Below are 27,591 nucleotides of genomic sequence, written 5' to 3' on the forward strand. Positions count from 1 at the left end.
ATAATGCTGTCTTTTAGGGACCCTCTGACTGGCAGCACCCAAGTTTCTAAGCCTGAAACACAGGTCCTCGTGGTCCAGCCCTTCTTCACCCATCCCCTCCTCTCTCCTGCCTGCTTCCTGCATCCTTGAATGCAGCAGCCCTGTGCCCCTAAGGCTCCCTCTGCCTCAACCTTCCTGTGCTTCGCGTATCCACTCATTCCCAAAGAGTTGGCTCCAGGTTCACTTTCTTGGCAGCCACAAATGGCCTTTCCCTCTTTTGGGACTTCTTGGTCCTGGTATGTTCTCCAAATCCAGCCCTGTCTCCCTGTGTTACATGGATGTGCTTTGTTTCCCATGCTAGAAGATCAAGCATTTTCCTAGGTACAGGGACACATCCTCACTGTCCAATACTCCCTCTCTTTCTAGAACCTAGGAGACAATCTGAAATAAAATATTCAAAACGTGTTTAGTACCAGGTATGCACCTGAAAGAAGTGAAAGCAGAGACTCATAGATATTTGCACAACCGTGTTCATAGCAGCATTATGCACACTAGCCCAAAGGGGCAGGCAGTGCAAGTGTCCACCGACAGATGAGTGGATAAACAAGCTGTGGTTTATCAACGCAATGAAACAGCATTCGGGAAGGAAATTCTGACACATGCTACTACACGGATGAACCCTGAAGACGTTATGCCAAGAGAAATGAGCCAGTCACAAAAGGACAGATACTGTATGATTTATTTTACATGAGGTTCCTAGAGTAGCCAAATTTGTAGAGAGGGAAGGTTAAATGATGGGTTCCAGGGGCTGGGGGAGGGAAAGGAGGGCATTGGTTAAAGTTTGGTGGTTGCAGAGTTTCAGCTGCGGAAGATTTGAGAGCTCTGGAGATGAATGGGCGTGGTGTGAAGCTTCAAGCTGGCAGATGTGAAAATCACTTTGCCAGTTGTTTAACTCTGCCTTTAATTACCACTAGGAACACCTACTATGCATCAAGCCCTCTGCTAAGACCTTCACATTTCTTCACCTATTTGATCCCCACAAAAAATACTATAAAATAGGTCTTCTAGTAATAGGGAAAATAGGTAGACGGAGCTCAGAGAGATTAAACTAGCTCTTCAGCTAGGGAGAGGCAGAACCACGACTCAATTCCAGAACATCCCAAGGCTGGCAATCCAGGCATGAGCGACAGATGGGGAAACTGAGGGCCAGAGAGGTGGAACAACTCTCTAATGCTATAGAGCGATTAAAGACTCATCCCAGAACTTCCTCATCTCCCAAGCTGTAGGAATTTTCCTCCCTGCTTTGACCTCTAATTAGAACAAGGCAGCAGAAGGAGCAGCCTCCTTCTAGACCAGAGAAAGGGAGAGGTGCTTTCAACTGTCCTTGCAGCCAAGAGTCCTTCATGTGACTTCAAAGGGCCTTTGGTACTCAAACGGTTCTTAGAACACAGTTACGGATACCCCTGGGAGAGAGAAGAATGTCTGAGAAGGCCGTTGAGCAGGAGACAATGACACTCAGTACAAACTTCACTCTTGGCACAATGAGGTGGATAATTAAAGTTTCATTTGGGGGAAGGGACATGAGGAAGAAACAAACCACAGGCCTTCTTGATATCCAGAGCCCTCGGTGCTGCATGACAGGGGATTCAGATATTCCCGCTTGTCTGTTTGTTTAAACAAGAACTCGTGTGTGCCCACAAACACATGTGCACACAACTATGCATGCCCACAGACATGCAAGTATACAAACACGCATGCCCACAAGTGCATGCAACCATGCATGTCCACAAACATGAGTGCACCCAAACATGCATGCACTGATTCAGTGACCTCAGCTGTATGCTAGGCACAGGGAGTTCAGAACTGAATATGATGAAGTCTACATATCCATATACCCATAACGTTTTCTTCCCTAAGTTCCATGTTGCAAAAGAAATGCACTGATTCTTAAAATATGCATTTAGTTTTGTATTTTTCCTTAAAAGCTTGCCCCATGAGGAATAGTTAAAGAAGCTGAGGCTCTGTAACCTGGAGCTCAAAAGATGTGGAGTGTCCTGATGAGGTCCAACGAGAACTCCTGGACTGAGGGATGGAAGGGAGACTGTCCCACCTGTTGCTAGGCGTTCTGACCACAGAGGTGTCCAAATAGGGACCTGGCTCTCATGAAGGCTTGGCATTTCCAGCTCTAGAGATGCACACGCAGGAAAACACACACACAGCCACCACTACACCCTACAGCTGCCAAGGTAGCCAAACCAAGGCAGAGGCACTCTGATCTCAGCTTCTGAAGCACAGAGCTTGACCTCCAGGCCACAAGTGGACCTTAGAAGGGACTTACGGCTCTGGAAGGCTCCGAAATAGCTCCATTCCACCTCTGGTCTCTGTTTACAGCCATGGATGGCTAAGCTGAGGCTACAGGAATTGTCCCACCTCCCACACTGAGCTGCAGCCAATGTGGTACAACAAGTATGCCGTCCTGGCCTTGGCTAACAGACTAACTCTGATGTATCTTACCCTGTTTTCACCAGCCGATGCTAAAGGTCAAAACCACCACCCTGCCCCTTATCTTCTACCACACAAGAACCTCACAGTGCTCTGTTCCTCCTTGCCCTTGACTGAGCCCCCAAACGATTCTGCCCCTTCCAAACCTATCCACTGTGTCCCCAGGAACTCTCATTTCATAATCAGCAAACTTCTCTGAATAGTCTCTGAATCTCCTTGCCTGAAATGAAACCCTGTGTTCTCTGAGGACTCTGGCTCCCTGAAGCCCTCGGCGGTAGGCACTGCTTTGGCTATTTTCTCCTGTCTGGAACACCGCTGGATTAGGAGGTGGTTTTGAAGCTCCTTGCCCCCCAGGACCCCTTGGAGACCACCACTGCCCGGCCCTCTTGCCCAAGGCTGATCTTGGACACTGTGCCATTTAGTCACACACACCCCCATCCTGTCACTCTTCTCTGACCTCCTCCCAGAGAACTGTGGCAGCTGGCTCACCACATGCATCCCCAGTCCAAATGTCACCATTATCCTAGTGTGAGTTATGGTTAGGTTGAGGCAATAAGAGCCTCCCAGATTTCTGAATTCCTCATCACTGTCTCCTCCTCCATTCTACCTCTACAAATCTCTCTGTCACACTCTGGGCTTTTTAATAACAGAAACTATTCAACATCTCCAAATCATCTATCCCTACGTTCATTCTGGGACCATAACCTCCTCTCCCTCCAGTTCACTTGTTCAATAAGCCACTACTGTGACATTGTCATAATCCCCAATACCTATTCAGCTGGCTTCAGATGGAAGCAAGACCCCTCCTCTATTTTAAAGGAGTGAAGGAGATTGGTTGGCTGTCACGGGCAGGTTTACTTCATCTTGGGAAGTGGCAGGGGTCACAGCTAATAGAGTGATCATTGATAAAATGACTTGAAGAAAATATAGGGAAAACACTGTTTTTCCTATGTTCAGGACATTGGCCTAGGCAAAGATTTTATGGCTAAGACCTCAAAAGTACAGGCAACTAAAACAAAAATAGACAAATAGGACTATATTAAATTAAAAATTATCTGCACAGCAAAGGAAATAATCAACAGAGTGAAGAGACAACCTGCTGAATTGGAGAAAATATTCATCTGAAAAGGGACTAATATCTAGAATACACTAAAACATCAAGCAACTCAAGACACACACACATAAAAAAATCCTATTTAAAAAGTGGGCAAGGAATATGAACAGACATTTCTCAAAAGAAGACATACAAATGGCAAACAGATATATGAAAAAATGCTCAACATCACAAATCATCAGGTAAATGAAAACCCAAACCACAATGACATATCATCTCATCTCAGAATGGCTGTCATCAGAAAGACAAAAAAATAACAGACGCTGGCAAGGATGCAGAGAAAAAGGAACTCATGCACTGTTGGTGGGAATGTAAATTAGTACAGCCACTTTGGAAAACAGTATGGAGACTTCTGAAAGAAACTAAACATAGAACTACCATAAGATTCAGCAATTCCATCACTGGGTGTGTGTTTAACCAAAGGAAAAGGAATCAGTATATCAAAGAGATAATTGCACTCTCAAGTTTATTGCAGCACTATTCACAATAGCCAAGACATGGAATCAACCTAAATGTCCATCAACGAAAGAATGGGTAAAGAAAATGTAGTATATATATACACAATGGAATAATATTTGGTCAGAAAAAAAGAATGGAATCATTTCATTTGCAGCAACATGAATGGAACTGGAGGTTATTATGGTAAGTGAAATAAGCCAGTCAGAGAAAGACAAATATCATTGTCACTCATATGCAGGAGCTAAAAATGTTGATCTCATAAAGGTAAAGAGTAGAATGACAGATACTAGAGGCTGGGAAGGGTGGGATGAAGACAGGTAGGTTAAACATACAGTTAGATAAAAGGTATAAATTCCATGTTCGACAGCAGAGTAGAATGACTTTAGCTAACAGCAATGTATTGTACATTTCAAAATAGCTAGAAGAGAGGAGTTAATGGGTGCAGAATGCATAGAAATGATAAATAAACAAAGTGATGGAAACCTCAGATACCCTGACTTGATGGTTACACATTCTGTGCACGTAACAAAATATCACCTGTACCCCATAAATATGTAACATTTTGTGTACCAATAAAAAATGCCCATTGGAGCATCCCCTCCTCTACTTCATTCATTCAGCTCATTAAACAAAGAGTCGGTGTGTGCTCATTGTGTGTTAGGTAGTATCCCAAGGGCTGAGATTCTTCAGGGAAAAGAACACATACAGATCCCTGCTCTTGTGTAGCTTATGTTTTAGCAGGAGGAGCAAATTAATAAAAACGTGATGTGTATCTTTCAAATAGTATGCTGGAAAGCAGTGATGAGTTAAAAGAGGATTTCTGATTGGAGAAAGCTGCAGTTTTCAAGTGTGATTTAAAAAGATGACCTGAGAAAAGTTTTCGTTGGAGGTGAGGGCTTGCGCTATGCAAGCAGCCAGGGAAGAATGCTCCAAGCAGAGGGGGCAGGAACAAGGAGGGATCTAGACTGGCCAGAATGCTGGGGGTTGGGGGGGGGTCTGGGGGAGGGAAGGTAGAGGTGGACCAGAAAGTCAGGGATGGCCTCTTAGGCCACCGCAAGGATTTGCAAGGACTCATTGGAAAGTTTTGAGCACAAAAGTGACACTTTCTGGCTTCGGTTTTAAAAAATCCCTCTGGCTGCTACACTGACAAAGACAAAATGAGGGAGGAAGCAGAGAAAGATTAGGTAGAGGCAGTGGCAGGCACCCAGGTGACAGATGACAGGGGCCAAGACTGGGATGGCCGCAGTGAAGATGCTGAGGAGAGTGGCTAGATCTGGGGTATTATATGAATGTAATCCAAAAGTGTGGCCTGATGGATTAAAAAAAGGAAAAAAAAGATAGAATGTGTCAAGAGAGAAGGAACATTGTGAAGAATGACTCTGAGGTTCAGCCCTGTGCGGCTGCTGTAATTTTCAGTGGCAAGGAGCCCAGGGAAGTGCACTGGAAGATCTTCGACAGAGCGCTGAGGCCATGCATGACCTGGCACCAGCTCACCTCTCCAGCAGCACAGCGGCCTCACTTCACTTTCTGAAATAAGCTGTCCCTGCCTCGGGGACTCATGGCTGCCCTTTCTCAGCCTCTTTTCTTCCACCTGCACTTGCTTATCTCTTAATTAACCTTCAGTCTCTCGTGTTACTTCCTCAAAGAAGCCTTTCCTGAACCCTCGGTCTAAATTAGGATTCTCCTGTCATACTGTCTATGGGCACCCACACTTTACATCATAGCACGTATTTCAAACTGAATGCTCTACTTAGAAAAGTAGAAGTTAGAAAAGGGAGTTTCAGTTTTATGTGTGTTCTCCCACTGGACTGATGTTTTGTGAGAGCAGGGACTGTTCTGTTTGGGTCATAGCCATGAAAGCGGCACCCGGCACTGTGTCATCTATGCAGTAGACATTCAAAAAATGCTGTTTCGTTGTTGAATCAATGGTCAATGAGGGGCAAACTATTTCAACCCAACTCACCCATTTATCAAAAAGCTGTAGTGGAGCCCCACACTATGCTAGCCCTGAGTGGCAAGAATGGGGACAGAGGACAGGTAGAGGAGACCTGGCTGCAAGGCCCTTGCTGGGATGAGGAGGTGATTAGCATAAGTGGTAGGACAAAAGAAAGCATGGGGGAGGCTCCTAACCCAGGCTCAGCTGCCAGGGAGTTTCCTAAAATAGGCGGCATTGGAGAAGAGACAAAAAACATAAGCAGGAGTTAGCAGAGAGAACAGTATGGATGGCAAGGGTGCTCCTAGCAGTAGCAGGGGCAGATGCAAAACTTGGAGGCAACAGAGCGTACCTAAGTCTGGGTAATTCTTAATGGACAGGGTGGGTGAGGGGCCGACTGAAAATCAGTTGCCAGAATTACAATGGAAACCCTTGGTTTAACAATGTGGCACCCCCAAATTCATGCATTCAAGCCCCTTTGGCATAGCATGTGAGGACTCTGTGCAGTTCTATCTGGAATGACTCACAGCCCCAAGCCACCCAGTTATCTGGCCATAACATCTGACATCCCAAAGTTGGGGGGAGGGAGGGGCATCCTCTGATCCTATTCTTGGCCTTTTCTGAATTCTACAAAGGCAAACTAGACTTGCTAAACTCTGCCTTGGAAGAGCTCCCCTATCATCTTGTACGATGGCCTCTGCTGCCTCAGTGTCTCCATCCCAGAAGGTGAACGTGCATAGGACTTGCTTCAGTTTCTGTGAAGATTAAATTTTATCAGGTAAAGTGCTCGGCAAAGGGCCTGGCAAGTAGCAAGCACGCATGAATGTTCACGGCGATCACACTGTACGGTAACGTGTCAGTATCTCTCATGAAGGCTTAGCAGCCCAAGGGAAAGGTCTTGTGTTTGCCATTTCTGGGTCCCTAATATGTAGCACCCAGACTGGCACATGAGTATTGATTACAGTTTTATGAATGAATAAACAAATTAACAAAAGGAAGAATGAAGGGATGGAGGTGAAGGCAGATCTATATGGTAGACCAATGTTTTCTCTAAGAGGAGAAAGGGGAACTGGACTTTTCAGAGCATCTCGGTAACACTGCGTCCTCATACACCAAGAGCATGGGCCCAGAAGCTTTCTAAACAAAAGAGTGAACATGGAGCTCAAAGCTTGACAACACAAACTATCACTCCCTGTGGTGTCAATGATCCAAAAGCCTGTGATTGGAGAGAGGGTCTTCTTCTGGCCCTATTCTTGGCCTTTTCTGAATTCTCCAAAGGCAAACTAGACTCGTTAGACTATTCCTTAGAACAGCTCCCCTATCATCTTGCATGATGGCCTCTGCTGCCTCAGTTTCTCCATCCCAGAAGGTGAATGTGGACAGGACTTGCTTCAGTTTTTGGCTCCGTGGAGCTCCGTGATTGGCTCCATCTCAGAGAGAGCAAAAGAAACAATACTTATAGGAAGTCTAGGATCCTTTACCCCAACATCAAAACACATCACACTGATGCTCAGAAGTTCTGCGGGTCATCTCTGCATGAACACAGTGCATGGAAACCCAGGTTCAGAAAGATCACAAGAAAGAACAGCCAAAAGGAATTGTGCCCAGTTAGGACTGCACACTGGAGAAAAAAGACAGTCTGCCGCTTTTATAATTAACAGCCCTCTTACAATCTCCTGAGATTTGTTATTTCTATTTTTTAAAGTGATTCAAGTAGCAGTCCTCAATCACCTACTACTGACTCTGTTTTCAGATCTCCAGGGTTGGCAAGTCAGGGCCCAAGCCGGACACAGCAGTTCGGGGAGAATCAGATAGTTTGAATCAACATACCCTTAGAGGCTCCCCAATTTGATCTAACGACACACAGCCAAGGGCAGCCACAGACTGTCAGTGTTACCTAGGATAAGTCACATCATCTTTGTGTCCCTTTGGGGCAGAATTTGCCAGGCTTAGAGTGCTAAGGTTTGTCAACACAGTTGCCCAGTGTCCCGGGGACTGGACACATGGATGGGAACGCAGAGACCCTGAGATCTGCCTGGTCAAAGACGAGTGGCCATGCCCAGCCCCCTGCCACGACAGGCCAGGCAGGTGTCCTCAAGCTCGTTCTGGACTAATGCCGCTCGTGAAATAACTACAACAAAAGCAATGGGTGTACCTCTCAGCCTCCTCATGTCTTAGATATCTCGTGAGATTGGGAGCTGTTTGGTGGAAGGAACCCAGGATGTGGGTTTTGGAAGGCAAACAGCATGGCTTCTGGGAAAGAGCGTGGACTCGGAGGTGAGATAGGCATGGAATAGAACCCTGGACCCCTCAAAGAGTAGCCTGCATGGCTTTGAATAAGTTATTTGGCTTTACTCTTTGTTGAAGGCTGTGTGCTCATGCATAAAATAGAAAAGATAATATCTGTTTCTCCAGGATAAGTAAATGAAATGATGCAGATAAAATGCCTAGGACAATCCCTAGGATATAGGAGGATATAGCAAGGATTAAGCACAAGCTGGCTGTTTTTTTTTTTTTTTTTTTTGAGCTGGCTGTTTTTTTGTTTTTTTTTTTTAATTCTCCAACATTGGACATAGGGCTGGCCTCATATTATTTGATATATGCATGATGACAGGAAGAATGAATGAATGAGTGAATACATATGTATGTAGATGGATGGATGGATGGGTTGATGGACACTCTCAATAAAGGTAGTTTTGTAGCCTGTACACGCACCCTTTCTGCAGGCTAAAATGAGCAAAGTGGAGCCAGAAATGCAAAGCATGTACAGGAACACACAAGCTCTGCAGTGAGCCAGGAGCAGGCTTCAATCCTGGGTTTCCCACTCGCTTGTAGTAGCGCTCCCTCAGGCAAACTGCGGAATAACCATGATGATGATGATGATGATGATGATGAGAATATGATGATGATGAAGAATAATCACATAGCTAAAATTTAGTAAGAACAATACACACAATTTATTTTTCACAAAAACGCTATGAGTTAGACACTATCATTGTCTCCATTTTTCAGATAAGAAGAGGTTAAGTAACTTGTCCAAAACCGTATTGCTAAAAGAGGTCCTGGAGTATGGACCTGAACTCAGGCACTCTGACACCAGAGTCCAAATCCCAGTCCCTGAGCAAATCTCCCTGAACTTCCTGTGTGTCCGCATCTGGCATCCGAGAAGTTTCCTCATTCCTGTGATATTTCAAACATGCAAACTAGAGCTTGCTACATGAAGTGTTTAATGTAAACAGACAGCAATTAATGTCATCCCCTTCCTTCACCTAAGTCAACATTCCTCAGTCATTAACCAAACGGAGGCCGCTAGACAAGGAGGACAGAAAGCATCTTCCACCCCAACCTTCCACTCAAATCCAACTTAGTACAATTTGGCAAATCAAACCTTTTGATGTGTGAGAAGCAGGTGGCATGGGGAAAATAGCCATTATCCAAGAAATGTTCTTTGGAGTAGGTTTTCTACATACACACACATGTGTACATGCACGCACACACATGAACATACATGTACACACACACTCACATCTATGGCACAGTAAGTGTAGAAATATCGCTGCAGAAGAAAGTCCCCAGAGAGGGGTACTGCAGGCTGCATTTGAGGGACTAATGTTCCACTGAATACACTTCAGGATATTTTACTTTCGAGAGAGAAAAGACCTTGATTGGGAATCAGAAAATCTGAGATCCTCAGAGGATCCCTCCACCACTCAGCTGTCTGTCTGTCTATTGAAGGCAAAGTTCCCTTTTATTGTGCCCGGCTTCCTTATTCATACATTAAGGAAGCTGAACTGTGTGATATGTATGCTTATTTCCAGAACTGCCACACATTATGCCCATGCACTTGTCACACTCCTCTGCACTGGATAACACCCATGGTCTTCACATACGAAGTCTTTACAATATACACCCATTCACCACCTCACCCTGTGCCCCTATGGTGATCTACTCCCTGCAGTTTGCCTGGGACTTTCCCGGTGTTAGCACTGGAAGTCCCACATCCCGGGAATCCCCTTCAGTCCTGAGAAAAAACAGAATCTACCCAAAACTTCTGTTACTCCACATAGAAGTCATATCTTTTCATGCCTTTCCAAATTCTGTTCCCTCCACACAAAACTGGTAGATACCACTTGTTTGGGTTTAATTGTGTCCACAAAAGATATGTTGAAGTCCTAACTCCCAGGACCTCAGAATGTGGTATTATTTGGAAACAGGACCATTACAGGGAGAATCAAGTTAAAATGAGATCATTAGAGTAGTCCCTAATCCAACATGACTGGTGTCATAAAAAGGGGAAATTTGGATCCAGAGACAGACGTGCACAGAGGGAAGACCCTGTGAAGAGACACGGCTTGCCATGTGAAGGTGAAGGCAGGAAGTGGAGCTGCACTTAAAAGCCAGAAAACATCAAAGATTACCAGAAAGCTACCAGAAGCTAGGAAAAAAGGCATGGAACAGATTCTTTCTCACGTTACTCAAAACAAATCCTGATAGCACCTTGATTCAGACTTCTAGGCACCAGAACTGTGAGACACCAAGTTTCTGTTGTTGGGTATACCCAGTTTGGGGTACTTTGTTATGGCAACTGTAGGAAACCAACACACCATGAATTCCTGCATGCTTAGGGCAGGTATTTTGATTAAAAAAGTCTACTCTTTCCTATGATTCTGAAGGGAACCTTGGGCTTGTTGACATAGTACTCTAGGTACCCACTATGTAAGAGAAGGGGCTCCACAACAGCTGAGCCTATGACATGAATTGGGAAGCCACTGCCACATAGATGATGTTTAAACCCATGGGACTGGGTCACCCAGGTGGTGAAGCTTTTCCATTGTGATTGCCAAAGTCTGAGATATTGACTAGGATGCATTTTAATAATAGGCAGCGTTATGTTGATTTGAATATCAAGAACTAAACAATAAATGATTGAGGTAATGGATACCCCAATTACCATGATTCAATGATTACACATTGTATGCATGTATCAAAATAGCACATGTGCCCCATAAATGTATACAACTATTATGTATAAATAAGTAAATAAATATCATGCTGCAAACCTTACAAAAAATTCAAGATTCATGTACAATCTTATGATTGACGTTGTTTTCCTTTTGTATTCAGTAAATACAGCTTGGCTAATGGAACCTGGGCTCCTCCTAGGAGGCAGATATCAATCCATCTTCTCTCCTTCCCTCTCCCTCTACCTCTTAACCACTTGAGTCTAAAGATTTGTCTCAGTTAGGATGATGAGAGACAGGATGAAGTCCCATTTTGGCATCCATGCCTGTTCCTAATTCTCATTGCTCAGTGTGTTTTCCTCAATGCGCCTCAGCAGAAGAGAATCAAACTTTCCCAGCTATAAATAACAGACATTGGCTTCATTTTGTTACTGTTTCTTATGGTTCTATAGCTCACTAGGTCATGGGAAGAGAGGAATCAGTAGTGGTATTTGAGTTATACACAAAGCTAACCCCCACTTCTCAGAAATCACTAATCAATAGAGTTTGGGGTTTAATAAGAAACCTCTTTGCTGCACCGCTCAGTAAATATCTCCATCATCATCACCCAGCTAGCATAAGTAACCACACCAAACACATATGAATTCGGTCTCTCTCCCTGCTGCAATCCATTCTCCACACTTCGGTCAAGTGAGGCCCTAACCCACATCTCATCACATCACTCCCCTACTTAAGACATCCCATATTCACCCCTCCCACACCACCACCACGAGAGAAAGCCCAGACTCCTTGGTGTGGTTTTTGACCTCATCTAAGAAGCCTTCTCTGTGTCCCTCCCCCAAATCATCATTCTGGTTGGGTGTCCAGGGGTGAATGGCTCTGCTCTTCCATAGTTGGTCTCTGGCTCCCACCATGTTGAGCACAAAACCTGGTTTACAGGTCAGCTCTCCCCAGTACGTGGTGAGACTTCCCTCTGCAGGGTCAGTTCCCATCCATATTTTCAGCATTTGCATGCCAGGCTCTCTTGCTGTTTTCTCCCATCACACAGACAAATTCTTCTGCCAAAGGCTAGCCTTGACCCCCGAGGTCAGCTTCAGGACACTTTTTGGTCCTCATACCCTTTGATCCCTCTGCAACATTTGGCCAGTGGGATGCCCCCTCCTTCTGGCTCCCACATCTCTTGGATTCTATGACTTCTTTGTCCTGATTCTCCTTGCACCTCCCCAATAGCTATAGCTCAGACTCTCTGCAGGTTTCTCCACCTTTAAGTGCACTTCAGTTGTGACTGTTTTTCCTTTGGAATCTGGTCTCACCAACAAAATAAAAGACAGTGTTGATAATACTAGCTTTAGAGACAAACAGCTACGAATCCAAACCCTGACTCTGTCATGGGGTAGCCAGGTGACCCTGAGCCTCACTATACTCATCTGTAAAAGACAAATTTAACAATAATGCCAAGCTCATAGTGCTGCCCATGGCATCAAGTGAGTTGACACAGCAAAGTTCCTGGCACACAGTCTGAGCTCACGAAGACTGTGTTAGTGTTGCACAATCATGGAGTGATATCAGCCAGGCTCACGCATGCCAAAGAGCTGCTGAATCCCAGCGCAGACTCATACTGGGCCTCTGCATGCAGATGACCTCCTCTCGCTGCCTGGTTCTCCTCTCCTTCAGCCTCATCGACTCATTCACCCAAGGGAAGGGCTGACCACCAGGGTGACTTTTTCCTTCCCCTCAGCACAAGGTGCAAGCACCAGTTCTTCTCATCCCATTGCCTCAACAACTCCTAAAAATTCTCCCTTTGAGCTACCCCCACCACTTTCATCACTTCTCCCCACCCCAGTGGTCATCCTCTTTGCTTACAAAGTGTCATTTCTATAACACGCACAATCAAGCAACCTCCTTACTTAAATTGTTCCATAGTCTTCCTTTGTCTGAAAGATGCAATCCCAGTTCCAGAAGGGGACTCATGTGCCCTTCCAGATCAGTCTTGCTGCTACTTGGCCAGTCCTACCCAACCCACTCTATTGAAACATCACATTCACACAGCGCTCCTGAGCACTGAGGTGCTTCCCAGGAGATGCCAGGTCCTGTTTCATTTCTAGACCTTGGTGTGCGCTATTCTTAATGTCTGAGACCCTCCTGGCCTGTATATGGCTAGTGAATCCCCCCTCTTTTAAACAACCCATCCCGATACCTCCTGGGGGTGTGGGGGATCCCTGCCCTTCTCAGCACCTAGTCCATGCTTTGCCTTCCATCTCTGGCATCACTTTCTTGAATTACATCTCTCTCTCCACGGTGTATTGTTAGCTATTTGAGTTCACAGCTGTGTCATTTGTTGTTCTGCCCAGAATGTGTAGGAGAGAGCCACCAAGAAAAAGAGCTCAAGGTCTCCTAAACGAGCAACTTGATGACAGTCTCTAAATGAATAAATGAAGGGAAATGGCCCTGGGTCTGTTTCACAAGGGGGAATTTGTACGGGAATGCCATGGGGGAACACTACATGTTGTATCTTGGGGAGGATGACATCGGTGAGAAATAAGTGAGGAAACAGGAGACTTTTCTCACTCATTCACCTTCAAGAAATGAGAAAAAAGGGACAGTGACCATCTCTGAGTGCGCTGTCTAGGGAAAGAACTTTCATCAAGGAGGTGTGAGTATATATGGTTAAGAAAGTATCTCTTGGTTGTGCTAGTCATTGCCTGGTAGGATTCAATTCTCAAAACCCACATTATTCCCTCATTACTCAAGGAGAGACCCTGGCAGGAAGGGAGCAGCCAGAAAGGAAGTCTGAGTATAATTTCCTCCCGAGACTAGTGCTCTGGAGTTTTGCTGTCTGCAGCCATGCATAATGGTTAAGAAAGGGGAAGAAAGGCCCAAAGAAAATAAAACATTCACTGTGAGTACTATGGTTTGAATGGGTTGCCTCCAAAATTGATGTTGAAACTTAATCTGCCTTGTGATGTTGTTAAGAGGTGGCTTTCTGGGGGATGTGGTTAAATCACTAGGGCTCTGCCCTCAGGAATAATTAGTGCCTGATAAAAGGACTGGAGAGAACTAGCTTAGGCCCTTTTGCCCTTCTGCCTCCACCATGGGAAGGTACTGTGTCCACCCCCTCTGCATGTAAGGACACAGCAAGAGGGCCCTCACCAGATACAGAACTGGTGGCTTGATTATAAACTTCTCAGCCTCTAGAAATATGTAAAAAATAATTTATGTTCTTTATAAATTACCCAGTCTCAGGGATTTTCTTATAGCAGCATGAAAGGAAAGAGAGAGAGTACATGGAATATGTGAACTCTGGAGTCCAGGCATCCCAGAATGAACTTCTCCACCTGGCCACTTCCAGAATGTGCAAAACCAAGGAGAAGGTTGAACCCAGGTGAGCCTCTGCTTCCTCTGTGACTTAAGGATAATACTATGTTACCTGTAAAATAGTGAGGATTATATGAGGTTATTGGTAATAACACAAAGTTTTTAAGTTTCCTTCTCCAAAGAATTCTGGTTGACTCTGGAGGGTTAGGACATAACAGTTTCATCAAATGATAGTAAAGAGATTTTTTTCCCAAAGAAAACACAAAATTTCACTTGTTCTGGCAACGCTAAGCATGCTGATGAAAGCAAACACATGTCTACTTTGAGGAAGAACAGCACAACATGCTTCCAATAGCGTCTTCATTTTTTCCCAAAAGTTACCAAACAGTAACTCAGCCACCTGAATGTCAAAGCAGCCATGGAAACTCCGGGATCAGTTAGATGAAAGATTTGCTAATTTTTTCTGTTCACAAAAGCTCCTCTCACTCAAAAAGTGTAGATCCATTGTCCGATGCCATGAAGTTTTTTAATCAGTGTTTAATTCCTCTGAGTGTTTTAAAATTCCTTTTGCAGGGATTTTGGAGGGGGTGGAGTAGGGAAGATTTGGGAGTAAATGAGGACCATTAGGTCAGAGATCATTTCCTCCCTCACCTTGTTCAGTGATAAAAGATCTTCCTCTCAATAGACACAGAAAAACCATTTGACAAAATTCAACACCCTTTTATGATAAGAACGCTTAACAAAATAGGCAGAGACGGGGGCTTACCTAAAAATGATACAAGCCATATATGACAAACCCACAGCAAACATCATACTGAATGGGGAAAAATTGAAAGCATTCCCACTTAGAACTGGAACCAGGCAAGGTTGCGCACTATCTCCACTTCTACTGAACATAGTGCTGGAAGTCCTTGCTACAGCAATTAGACAAGAGAGCAGAATTGAGGGTGTCCAAATCGGGGCAGAAGAGATCAAATTCTCACTCTTTGCTGATGATATGATATTATATCTAGAAAACCCCAAGAATTCAACAAAAGACTCCTGGAATTGATAAACGAATTCGGTAAAGTCTCAGGATACAAAATCAATACACACAAATCAGAGGCATTCGTATACGCCAATAACAGTCAAACTGAGAACCAAATCAAAGACTCAATACCCTTCACAATAGCAACAAAGAAAATAAAGTACCTAGGAATATATTTACCTAAGGAGGTAAAAGACCTCTACAGGGAGAACTATGAAACAGTGAGAAAGGAAATAGCAGAGGATGTAAACAGGTGGAAAACCATACCATGCTCATGCATTGGCAGAATCCACATTGTTAAAATGTCTATACTACCCAAAGTGTTCTACAGATTCAATAAAATCCCTATTAAAATACCAACATCATTTTTCACGGATATAGAAAAAATAATTTCACGCTTCGTATGGAACCAGAGAAGACCCCGTATAGCAAAAGTAATCCTAGGCAATAAAAACAAAATGGGAGGTATCGATCTAGCAGACTTCAAACTATACTACAAGGCTATAGTAATGAAAACAGCTTGGTGCTGGCACAAGAACAGGGTCATTGACCAGTGGAACAGAACTGAGAACCCAGATATAAAACCATCCTTGTATAGCCATCTAATCTTTGACAAAGCAGACAAAAACATACACTGGGGAAAAGAATCCTTATTCAATAAATGGTGCTGGGGAAACTGCATTGCCACATGTAGAAGACTGAAACAGTATCCACACCTTTCACCTCTCACAAAAATCAACTCACAGTGGGTTACAGACTTAAACCTAAGATGTAAAATGATTGGAATTCTAGAAGAAAATGCTGGAAAAACTCTTGTAGACATTGGCCTAGGCAAATAATTTATGAAGAAGATCCCAAAGGCAATCACAGCAACAACAAAAATAAATAAATGGGGCCTGATCAAATTAAAAAGCTTCTGCACAGACAAAGAAACTATCACGAGAGCAAACAGACAACCTACAGAATGAGAGAAAATATTCACATGCTACACATCCACTAAAGGACTGATAACCAGAATCTATTTAGAACTCAGGAAATCAGCAAGAAAAATCAAACAACCCTATCAAAAAGTGGGCAAAGGACATGAACAGAAACTTTTCAAAAGAAAACAGACTAATGGCCAAGAAACATATGAAAAAATGCTCAACATCTCTAATCATCAGGGAAATACAAACCCAAACGACAATGAGATATCACTTATCTCCAGTGATATTGGCCTTTATCAAAAAGTCCAAAACAATAAATGCTGCCATGGATGCAGAGAGATAGGAACACTCATACACTGCTGGTAGGACTGTAAACTAGTGCAACCCCTGTGGAAAGCAATAAGGAGATACCTTAAAGAGATACAAGTAGATCTACCATTTGATCCAGCAATCCCATTACTGGGCACCTGCCCAAAAGCACAAAAGACACTCTATAAAAAAGACATCTGCACTCGAATGTTTATAGAGGCACAATTCACAATCACAAAGATGTGGAAACAACCGAAGTGCCCATTAATACATCAGTGGATTAATAAAATGTGGTATATGTATACCATGGAGTACTATTCAGCTATAAGAAATGATGATATAGCACCTCTTGTATTTTCCTGGATAGAGCTGGAACCCATTCTACTAAGTGAAGTATCCCAAGAATGGAAAAAATAAGCACCACATGTACTCACCAGTAAATTGGTTTCACTGATCAACACCTAAGTGCACGTATAGGGATAACATTCATCGGGCGTTGGGCAGATGGGAGGGGGAAGGAGGGCATGGGTATTTAAAAACATAATGAATGTGATGCACACCATCTGGGGGATGGACACACTTGAAGCTCTGACTGGAGGGGTGGAGGTAAGGCCAATGTAACCTAAACATTTGTACCCCCATAATATGCAGAAATAAAAAAAAACCATTAAAAAAACTGTATTTAAAATAAATAAATAAATAAATAAAAGAACTTGTCAAATGGAGCATGAATCTTCATCAACATTACCTGGGACTATGAAGCAAGACCAGCAACAGAATGTATTTCTTTCCAGGGTATATTATTTACATTATCAAGAGAGAAATGTTTCCTAATTAATCAAGAAAAAATATCATGGCAAATTTTGAATAATAAGATGCATTTTAATATTTAAAATGAAAATATAAGACAAGTAAAATGCCCCCAAATACAGCATTATTTAAATAAATTATAATGGAACCATATGATGGAAATTCTATGTAGCTATTGAATATACTGTAAAAATATGCAGAGTTACTGAAAATGTTCACATCATGGAAAGTGAGAAAAATAGAGAACAACTTGCACACTACATTTTTAAGAAAAACACATGTGAATATAAAATAGTCGTTGCCTAGTAAAAGAATTATGGTGACATTTTTATCTTTATACTTATTTTCCACAATACGCATATTACTTTTATAATCACAACTATACACATACACAGTGAAGATACCTAAAGGAATACATTTAAAATTGCTTTTGAGCAACACTTGACAACTGATAGATGAAAAAGAGCAGTTAAGGATCTCATTCTCTTACCCCCAACACTCTGGCCCAACATATACTCCAAAATACTTCTAGAAAAGAAACATTCTGGGGTTTAGTATATCTCTTTTGACTATATTTCACTAGTGTTCCTAAAGCTATTATTTCTTTAGAAACATGGCATTTTCACTTTGTTGATCTCAAATCTGAGATAAAGAAAAAATGTGACTTTTCCCATTGAAGCCAATAAGAACCAACATGGTTTTCCAATGGCAAGAAGGCCCCTTCGTGAGGGATTAGCAATAGTGAGTACAAAGCACAAAGCACCTGCTTAAAATATAGGAAGGAGCACAAATTCAGAGCCTCACCCACCCAGAAGTCTGTTCCAGTCCTGGCACTAGCCAGCTGAGGATGTCTGGTTTAGAGTTTCAGTTACATTATAGTCAGTGGGATAGATAAGCCACAGCGGCATTGGGCCATCCTGGCTGGCACTGCAAAGCCTGGACCTCTGTTTTCCTAGGTGCTTTAAATGACATCTAATGAAGTTCCTACAAAAGGAAATGATGAAAAAGTGAGATCAGAGAAGTTTAGTAACTTGTCCGTGGGTACCCAGCTAGTGGGTGATCACATGGCAGTAACACTCTCCAGGGAGTAGGGAGATGGGGGGTAAACCCACAACTAAAGGACACGGGGAGCATTGTAGGGGGGAAGGACATGCCTTTAACCCTCACTTGGGTGAGGCAAAGACATAAACTGTAACCATGTTTGTACCCTTGTAATACCCTGAAATAAAAAAAAAGAAAAAAAATTTATTTAATGAAACGAAAAAAAAGAAATAGAATTAGAACAAATATCAGTGTCTCCCAAATGTCTGTGCTTTCCTACTATGCCACCTTCATCTTCATGGCTACATGTGCCCTTTCATTCTCCTTGAAAGACCTGAGTAAGAACCACCGAGTACCTGTAGAGTTCAGAGTACGTTTAGAGCACAAAAACTAGAAAGGACCACACTACCTGTGGCATCCTACTCTGCTTTTGATTCCACGGGGAGGTACTTAGGCCCTGTGGGTGGCTCTGTGCTCACCAGAGGCATTTTAAATCTCTGCAGGGCAACATTTGGTCCCCTGGAAAGGGCTTTTCTTTATAGGCCTGCCAAGCATGTCCTTGGCCAGGGGTTAAGAGGATAAAAGGCTCAAAGCTGCAGGCTGATGAAGTCACAGATTAAAAGGTAAATACAGAAAAAGGGGACAGGGCAACCATTAATAGGAATGTGGATTTGCAAGAAAAATAATCTAAAATCTCCATCTACATAAGCACTGGGGTAAACTCACATTTACTCATCATAGGAATAATGATAATAATGCCGTGTGGAGGGGGAAGATCAATGTTTTATTAAAATAATAATCATGAAATTTTAGAGATAAAAAGATGCTTAGAAATGGCCGTGCCTACCTACACTCTTTGTTCTAGATGAAACCCTGACCATACCCTAAATTGAACTGGCTTCCACAAAAGTAAAGGGAATGGATTTGTTTAGTGATAATCAAGGCACTGGAATGGTGTGTCAAAGCCATCGCTTCAGTGGTGTCCAGATCATACTCACTGACCATCCAGCATGGTGGACACTCTGCCCTCGCAAACGCACCCCTGCCGAAGCCCTGGCAGTGCTGACCTCATAGGTCCCCTTGCACGCTGACCACTCACCTCTACCGTGGCTGCTGCTTTCTCCAGCAAAGCTGACCATTCCATAGGACTCGCAAATGTGTATAATCCCCACTCCCTTTCAAAAGTGTGGTGATGAATGAAAAGGAACTCAACATACTTTAATAAGAGAAGAGAAAAAAAAGGATTGTTTCTGACAGAAACAGACATATCAATTAACTGATCTCTGACAAGCAAAGATAATTGTATTTCAGAGTCTATTACGGCACATCAGGGCTGGTGAGCTGATTTCACAGGGGAGCTAGACGTCACCGGGCATTAAGCAGCAATGGGAAACATGGGCTGGAAACACAAGATGGCATTTTCTTTCAGGAACCACTTGGCTTATGACTCAACCATTTTCACTTCAGTAGAGAAAAGGTGGGTGAGTTTGTGCAAAGGGAATTTCAATCCTAATATTTCTACAAGCATTTGAGCTTTCACGTCAGATCTGATAGTACTGAGTTTAGGTCCTTTTTGTGAGACTTTACTGTAAATAGGGACAGAATTTTTCAGTAAAGTCCTATGAAACCTCTGAGCAGAAAATTTCCTACATGATACTGTAGAGAAACATCAGAGCAAAGACAGGAGATGAATCCATACATCAAACCATGGAAAACTTCACTCAGAAAGAAAATCAGACTCATTTAGAGCCTTACCTGAATTAAGATTTAAAAGCAAATTTGAATTCATTTTTAAGGACAAAGGTTAGCTCCATCTCAGCTAACAATATTCGAAAGGAAGGTTCGTGCTTCAAGTAGATCCAGATTGGTTATGACTACATTGATGATTTACAAATAACCATGTAATGGGCTTTATAATTAATTGTTCATTTAAAAAAGTATTTCCTTACAAAAAAATTATTGTATATAAAATAAGATCCTCCCTCCTTTTTTGTCACCCCAGCGCCATGCTGGAAAGCTAACACAGAATCTCTATAGCTTCTACAGCGGCAGAGTGTGCAAAGGGAGTTAAGATCCAGTCTTCTATTGGGGAAGAGGAAATTTCATGAAAGGACTTATGAAAGGCCAAAATTACTCAGCATGTGGAATCTTAGTCTTAACCCAGCCATTTGCAACTCTGGAAATACCTGGGGAACTTTAGTAAGCGCTGACACCGCAGTCCCACTGTGGAAATTTTTTTTTTTATTTAATTGGTCTGAAGGGTAGATTTTTCAGTTCCCAGGCAAAACTTGTATGTGACGAAGCTCGAGATTTTCACAGAAACTCTTTCAGCAGTGCTCCCAGTGCTTTTCAGCCAGAACCACTGGGAGGATCTGTTAAAACATGGTGTCCTGAGCCCCTCAACCACAGGTCCTGACTCAGCAGGTCTGAGACAGGGGCCGAGAATCCGCATTTCTAGTAAGTTCCCAGGAAATGGTGATGCTTCTGTCCATGGACCACACCTTGGGTAGCATCAATTTAAATAGTACGTTAGGAATTAGGAATTGTCTTCTATTAATATCATTTAATAAAGATCCATATGACCCATTTGTAATTAAAGAAGTTTCAAGACAAGAAACATAAAGTTCCCTCCAATCAAAGATAAGCTATTATTTATCTCTCAGTATGCAGCAGGCTCTAGGCTAGTCACTGACAATACCAAGTCAAATATGATCACATCTTGACCCTTAAGGAGCTCACACTTACTGAAGTCAGTGGAAATTAACCAGGGGGGAGGGGGCAAGGAGGTGGAGGGGAGGGGAATAAACCAGCCTTATGAAAACTATCTGGGTGACGGGCATATATACAGCTGGTACTCAAACATTACAAAAATGATCCATGTGATCTAAAATATTTGTACTCCCTTAATATTTTGAAATGAAATAAATAAATAAATTACAAGTCACTAAAAGAAAAAAAGAGAGAGAAGACAAAGCCATATATAACATCTCCAACATTCCCTTTTTGCAGTGTCCTCTTCTCTCTAAGACAGTTTGTGGCAGTTGCCACTAGCATCCCTACAACCCGAAGTCTAATGAAAAGTAGGCTGTAATTAAGCAAATAAATAACTCCTCTTCCTTGCTCCACTCCCCACTCCTATTATTCACTTCACCCATGAATTGTCACCCTTGGCCTTTCAGGTGGGCTCTGCTTCCTAAGACCACCGAGCCCCTGGGCTCCTGCTATTCCAGGTCTTCTGCACAGATGACACCCACCTATGTTTAAAGTGACAGCTCTGTCGTCATTTCACTCTGGGATGTCTTCTCTGACTCTGCCTACAGACTAGATCCCCCCGTCTGTGTCTCTTCATAGCACCTGAGTCTGTCTCGGTGACAGAACTTATCACACATCACAGCCATTTTCTACGTATGTATCTGCCTCCCTCACCAGCTGGTAAATACCTTGAGGGAAGGGGCTCTATCTTTTCCTCCTAATGTTTCCAGCGTCTAATGCAATAGCACATGCTTACCCATGTTTACTGTAATGAACATGTGAGTAGATGACCGAATAAGGCATATAAGGGATGTGGAAAGTCTAGCAATCCATAACATCTAGGCTGAATATAGTAGCTAAGTATCCACACACAGAAAGGGTTTGGTGAGGAGGTTACATCTGAGCTACAACTTGCATAGAGCAGAGTTTTCAAGGCAGATTTTAGGGGGAAGAGGACCAAGAATGGTCTGAGCACAGACAATAAGATGAGGAGGTTTAAGGTCACACATTCAGGTTTTGATCACTAGACTGAGGAATGACAGCAAAAAGAAGCTGGAAGGATTATAAACAGAGAGGCAAGGTGGTCACACCAACCCCTTTGGGTAATCCCTCCATTAATAGAGTTAGTGACAGACTAGAGGCAAGAATGTACTAGGAGTGGCATTTCCTAGATACAAGGTACCATGCTATCTTCTCTGTATATATTAATTAGAGCCATAGCCCTTCACATGCCCCATGAGGTGGGCTTTGTCATCACCATCTTACAGGCTATAAAATGTTGGCTCAGTGTGACTTTAAGGGATGTTCCCAAGTCCTCAGACCTCATGAGTGGCAGATCTTGGCTTCAAATGTGGACCTGAGCCCAAAGCCAGGTCCCAGTACTTCCTTGGCCTTGGCTTTTTGTCTGCATGAGTCTCACCGCTGAATGTGGATATGATACCTCATGTTACTTGTTGACTGGTGTGAGGAAACGCTTTCTCTTAGAGAATTTGCCTCAGTCAATATAGACTTTGGGTAAATGCATGTTGACTGTTTGCTCAAATCAAACATCATCAAAAGGCAGCGTACATTCTGGCACGAGAAAAACCATCCACAGATATAAATGTGCTAGAAGCAAAACTCCATGATCAAGGCAAATTATCAGGCAATATTCTGACTTCTGTATCCATGTGCTTCCAATACAGCATCTCACAAAAACTCAAAGGGAGGTTTCTTTCTGGCCAGACTAGGAAACAATGAGCAGGGACATCTGGATGGACTGTACCAGGGGCATTTCTCATCAACCAGGTGGAACTTGGATGGCCACAGTCAGACTCAGTCTGAGGAAGGCTACTTGCAATCTCCAACCCGAATTTTTATCATCCCAAGGACCCTATAGAGCATACATTTAATCACATACCCTTGAGCCCCCTAAAAAAGGACCAGCTTCCCCAAACCCTACATTTCTTCTCTTACTGACATCAGGAGATCATTTGCTTTCCTTCACAATCTATGCCAGGGCCCCACTTGCCCACCAGGCCTGGACTGCAGCCAACTCTTCCCCAGGGAGCACATGCTGGGAAAAGTAATTACATCTCACTCTAAGCAAAGCTTCTGCAGGATTCAGAGCAGAAAAATCCTTGAGCACCAGGGATCGTATCTGCCAGGAACTTCCCCGGCAAATGCAGAATCCTGGTAAGCATCACACGCACCCTGCCCACAGCTCCCTGAAGGCAGGATACAGGGGCTCAGGGGCTTATTGCCCATCAGACCTTAGAGAGCCTAGAACTCACTACATCCACCTGAGAGGTCCACGTCACTCCACCCAAACCACGACCAGACCTGTCCATAGACATGGCTGCAATCAAGCTACCCTCAAGAATATATAGTCATGAGATTATGCCCTCATCCACATCTCAACTATGTGCCTGAAGGCACACACTCCTTGGAACCATGAAATGCCAGCATTAAGAGCCAGAAGCCTGTGAAAGTACTCCCGATCTACTGGATGAGTAATCTCCAAATGTTAATGATTTGCATGTTTAGCAGTAAAAACGTTTTTGAGCATGTAACCCCAATATATATATGTTTATTTATAAATAATAAATATGTACAGTTCTCATATATATTATGTATTATATAGAAAAAAGTGTTTTAAATGACAAAAGTACAATAATTCATGTTTTAAAAATAGATATATTTGCATTAATGAATCACATAACATTTTTTTCTCATTTATATATATTGTATAGATAGATAAAACATATGTCTATCTATATTAAATATATATATATATATATATATATAATATATACTTATAAGATCTGGAAGCCAATTCAATATTAGACTTTAGGGGTGAACATATCTAAACAAAATGTTTCCCTAAAACATACAGAGCTAGAAAGAAGAGTATCATAGGCTTACTAAAAAAGTCATGATTTCTATACTCATTTTTCAACCTCCTTTATACCTTCTCAGGGGTCTATTCATGTTTTGGATGTGTCACTTTGGAATGTATTGCTCATGGTGATGATCTCATACAAGACTCAGTTAATATTTCAAAGTACAATATAGAGTGAGTATGAGATGTGTTGTGAATAATTAAGCTTACAAATCTGTATACCAAATAGCTTTCTGAATAAGACCAAGTCTTCCACCTTACTTATTTGTTGGATATGATTAGCTTGTGATCTATAATCTCAAGGTGTATAGCAACAGGGTTTTGCAAGAAGTAGAATAAGTGTGGTTCTGGCATTTCCTGGTATTTGGTATTTTCCCACTACTAATATTACTTTCAATTCATGATTCTTTTAGAGTTCTCTGAGTGTTCATGTATTTAAAAATTGAAAACAATTGATCGGTGTACATAACTGTCCAGTCACATGCTGCAGTATTTTGCGATGTGACGGTGATATCGGCCTATTTGTGCTGTGGACTTTCTCTTTGTTCTTTCCCCACACCTGCGTTACTCAATGGGACTGCTGTATGAACAAAGCAAGGTTTTCAGGGTCAATCTGGATTCTAACTATTAGTGAACCTTGATTTCTTTTTACCTATTTGGCCAAAGCAATTGTAAATAAGAGATCTAATATTTCTTCCCATATCCTGATGGCTCTCTTATAAATCCTGGGGAGAATGCAGCCCACTTTGGAGACCAACCTTAAACAATAGAAAATAATACACAATTTTGAGTGAGAAAGCTTTAGCTTCAGCTCCTCCCTTGCCTGTGTTAAAGCCCTGTACTCTTCTACTTCCCTGATCTCAAGTTACCTCTACATGAAGATAATAATGCTCACTTCTATGGTTGGTTATAAAGAGTCAGGAGATGATGAACAGAAAAGTATCTAACACCATGATGGACACATGACATTATTAAAACTACGTTCTTTTCTTGCAAATTGTGGAGCCTGAAGAGCAGAGTGGCGTGGTACGCCAAAGGAACGCCCGCAAGCAGTAGGGGAGCCCAAGACCTGGGCTCTCATCACTGTACCAGGTTTCTAATGGGATGAGGAGAGGTGGGCAGATAGCAATACGACTTCCAGGAGGATGCACAGAGCTCTGCCTCATCAAAGCCCAGTGCCTGAATCCTGGCCAGAATCCTCCATGTGCTGAATCCTGGCCAGAATCCTCCATGTGCCTCCTTCCCTGGAACATAAAGCTGTTCCCAGAATCATTTCCCATTCCTCTCACTCTCTGGTTTAGGTCACCTGCTAAAACCACTCAGGTCCACTAAATTTCACCCTCAAGTAAGAAGGGGCCATGGCACCCAAGAGGCATTTGAAACATTAATTTCAGAGCTATCCTTTTAAAACTGGAGTCTAACCTTAATGGTAGATTATAAAAATGTGCATGAATTTTCACTCTTCCATCAAGAGATGGTATCTATTTCTCCACCCCAAATCTGGACTGGTCTTGTAACTTGCCTTGACCAGTACTATTCATTCAAAACAACGTTACGCGATTTCCAAAGCTGGGCATCAAGAGGTTTTGTGTGTGTCCACTCTTGTTGTTGGAAGCTAACTGGGTACTAAGCCCAGGAACCTAGCCCAGTGGAGGATGAGAAATCACAGGGAGAAGAACTACAGTCCCCCAGATGAGGACCCAGGCCTGTGAGCAAGCCCAGCTGAGATCTGCCAAACCTGGTCCAATCCAGTAGAATCACCCAGCTGAGCCCAGTCCAAATTGCCTACTCAGAATCAGGAGCTAACTGAAAGTTGTTGCTTTAAGCCACTAAGTTTTAGGGAACTTTGTTATGCAGCAAAAGCAAACTGATAAATACCCCTTGTTTTGGTCACTAATTTTTCTCTCTTGGGCACATAACAAGGTCAGTTTCCATGAACTTCAGTTTCCTTATCAGTAACATGGTGGAAGTAGTAGCAGCCACTGTGAGTACATGTAGTTCGAGTTTGCATTTAGTTGCATAATATTAATATAACCATTTCCTATCTTCATTATTTACAATGATTCTGAAAGGTTAATCTATCATGAGGATTTACTGAGATAGTGCACATAAAATGGCAAATTCAGAGTACATCCTCAAAACAATAGAAACAACTCGATTTTAACTATGCATTTAAAGATGACGTTTGCAAATGCCAACATTCTCAGTGTTCGAAATATCTGGGCACAAGTTGGATAATATGTCGTTTTGGGGAATGGATGGCCCCATAAATATTGAGCACACAGACATCTTTTTATCAGAGCTATACAGGCAAGCTTCATTTCCCATAAATTCACTTTCCTTTAAAATACACATATTTCATGGAAAGAGCAATTGAGAAGAGAGAAGATACAAGGGAGTACAGGAGGAAGGAGATAAATTAGCATTTTCTAGTCTGTCAATATATGGTTTATTTTCAGATACACTAAAGGTTTGAATTTTCAACTTGGCAAGAAAACATAATGAAAATCCTTTCCTCATTAATCTCAAATTTCCTATAACCTGCCCTCCCCACATCCACCTCCTCCCAGGGAAATAAATACACACACACACACACACACACACACACACACACACACAAAATACAAATTGTGAAGAATGCTTACCCTCTCTGAAAAAGATCCACATTATAAAACTTATGTAGCTCTACAGAAAACTCCACCGTTCCTTGTACTTCAGACATGATCCTTTTGGTTCATTACCTGAAAAACAAGAGAGAAATTAAAAACTTGATATCACATCAGCCAAACATGGAGAACCTGGCTTCTACAACAGGAAACCAATGGTGTTCAGCTGCACAAGAATATCTGACCAACAGGACCCAGGTAGTAGCATGTGTCCACTGAATATCACCATTCAGGGCTCCTTTTATAGAAGAAGAAACAGAGAGACGAAATGACTTGCTTAATGTCACACAGCTCACACCTGGAAGGACTGGGACTCAGATGCAGGTATCCTAACTCCAAAGTCTGGCTGGTCCACTGCCCCCTCCTACCTATAAGTACTATGCAGGCAACAACACCCCAGCTAAGAGCACATCCTTCATGGCTACTGGCATAGAATCCCTGAGCTCCCACTTTCCAGCTGTGTGACCTTGAGCAAGTCACTATACTGCTCTTAACCTCAATGCTCTCATCTGTAACAGGAGGACTGGTAATAGCATATAACATTGATAGATGATGGGAAGATTAAATGAATACATCACACTGAGCATTATGCATGGTCACTGACATATAGTAAATGCTCAGTAAATGGGCTACCATTAATAATTGAAAATGATTTTATCATTGATATTTTAAGTGCAGTCTCTAAAGAGTGAAGGTGGCTCGAGTGACTAGGACAAAAGAATGTTCTATCAAGCACAAGGCACAAAGCCCAACAGGTGCTGCTGATAATTTTCTAAGCCAGGAGACCTGAGGGCCAACAATAAGAGAGTTGAGTGGGAAAGATGAAAGGGAACAAAATTAAAATAGTCCACATCTGGGACAAGAAACAAACCAAGAGGGACATTTAAAGCAGGGCAGGTTTTCTGAGAATATGAAAT

General features: G+C 42.6%; 1 protein-coding gene across 2 annotated transcripts in view; it reads right to left on the reverse strand.

The window, feature by feature from the left end:
* FAM135B (family with sequence similarity 135, member B) overlaps positions 1–26,750 on the reverse strand; it is a 190,859-nt gene extending 164,109 nt beyond the window's left edge. The window contains exons 1-2 of one of the 2 annotated variants that reach the window (XM_012647995.1): positions 26,654–26,749; positions 26,067–26,142 (exon numbers count right to left, since the gene is read on the reverse strand). Coding sequence is in view for 1 of the 2 variants with exons in the window: in XM_012647994.1 (XP_012503448.1) it covers positions 26,654–26,730 (77 nt within the window). In the remaining variant the exon portion in view is untranslated. Of the gene's footprint in view, positions 1–26,066; positions 26,143–26,653 lie in introns of both variants that reach the window. The other variant, XM_012647994.1, reaches the window with a different exon arrangement.
* Positions 26,751–27,591: the final 841 nt, after the last annotated feature.

This window comes from Propithecus coquereli, unplaced genomic scaffold, assembly GCF_000956105.1.
Source record: "Propithecus coquereli isolate 6110/MARCELLA unplaced genomic scaffold, Pcoq_1.0 Scaffold28, whole genome shotgun sequence".
Lineage (NCBI taxonomy): Eukaryota > Metazoa > Chordata > Mammalia > Primates > Indriidae > Propithecus > Propithecus coquereli.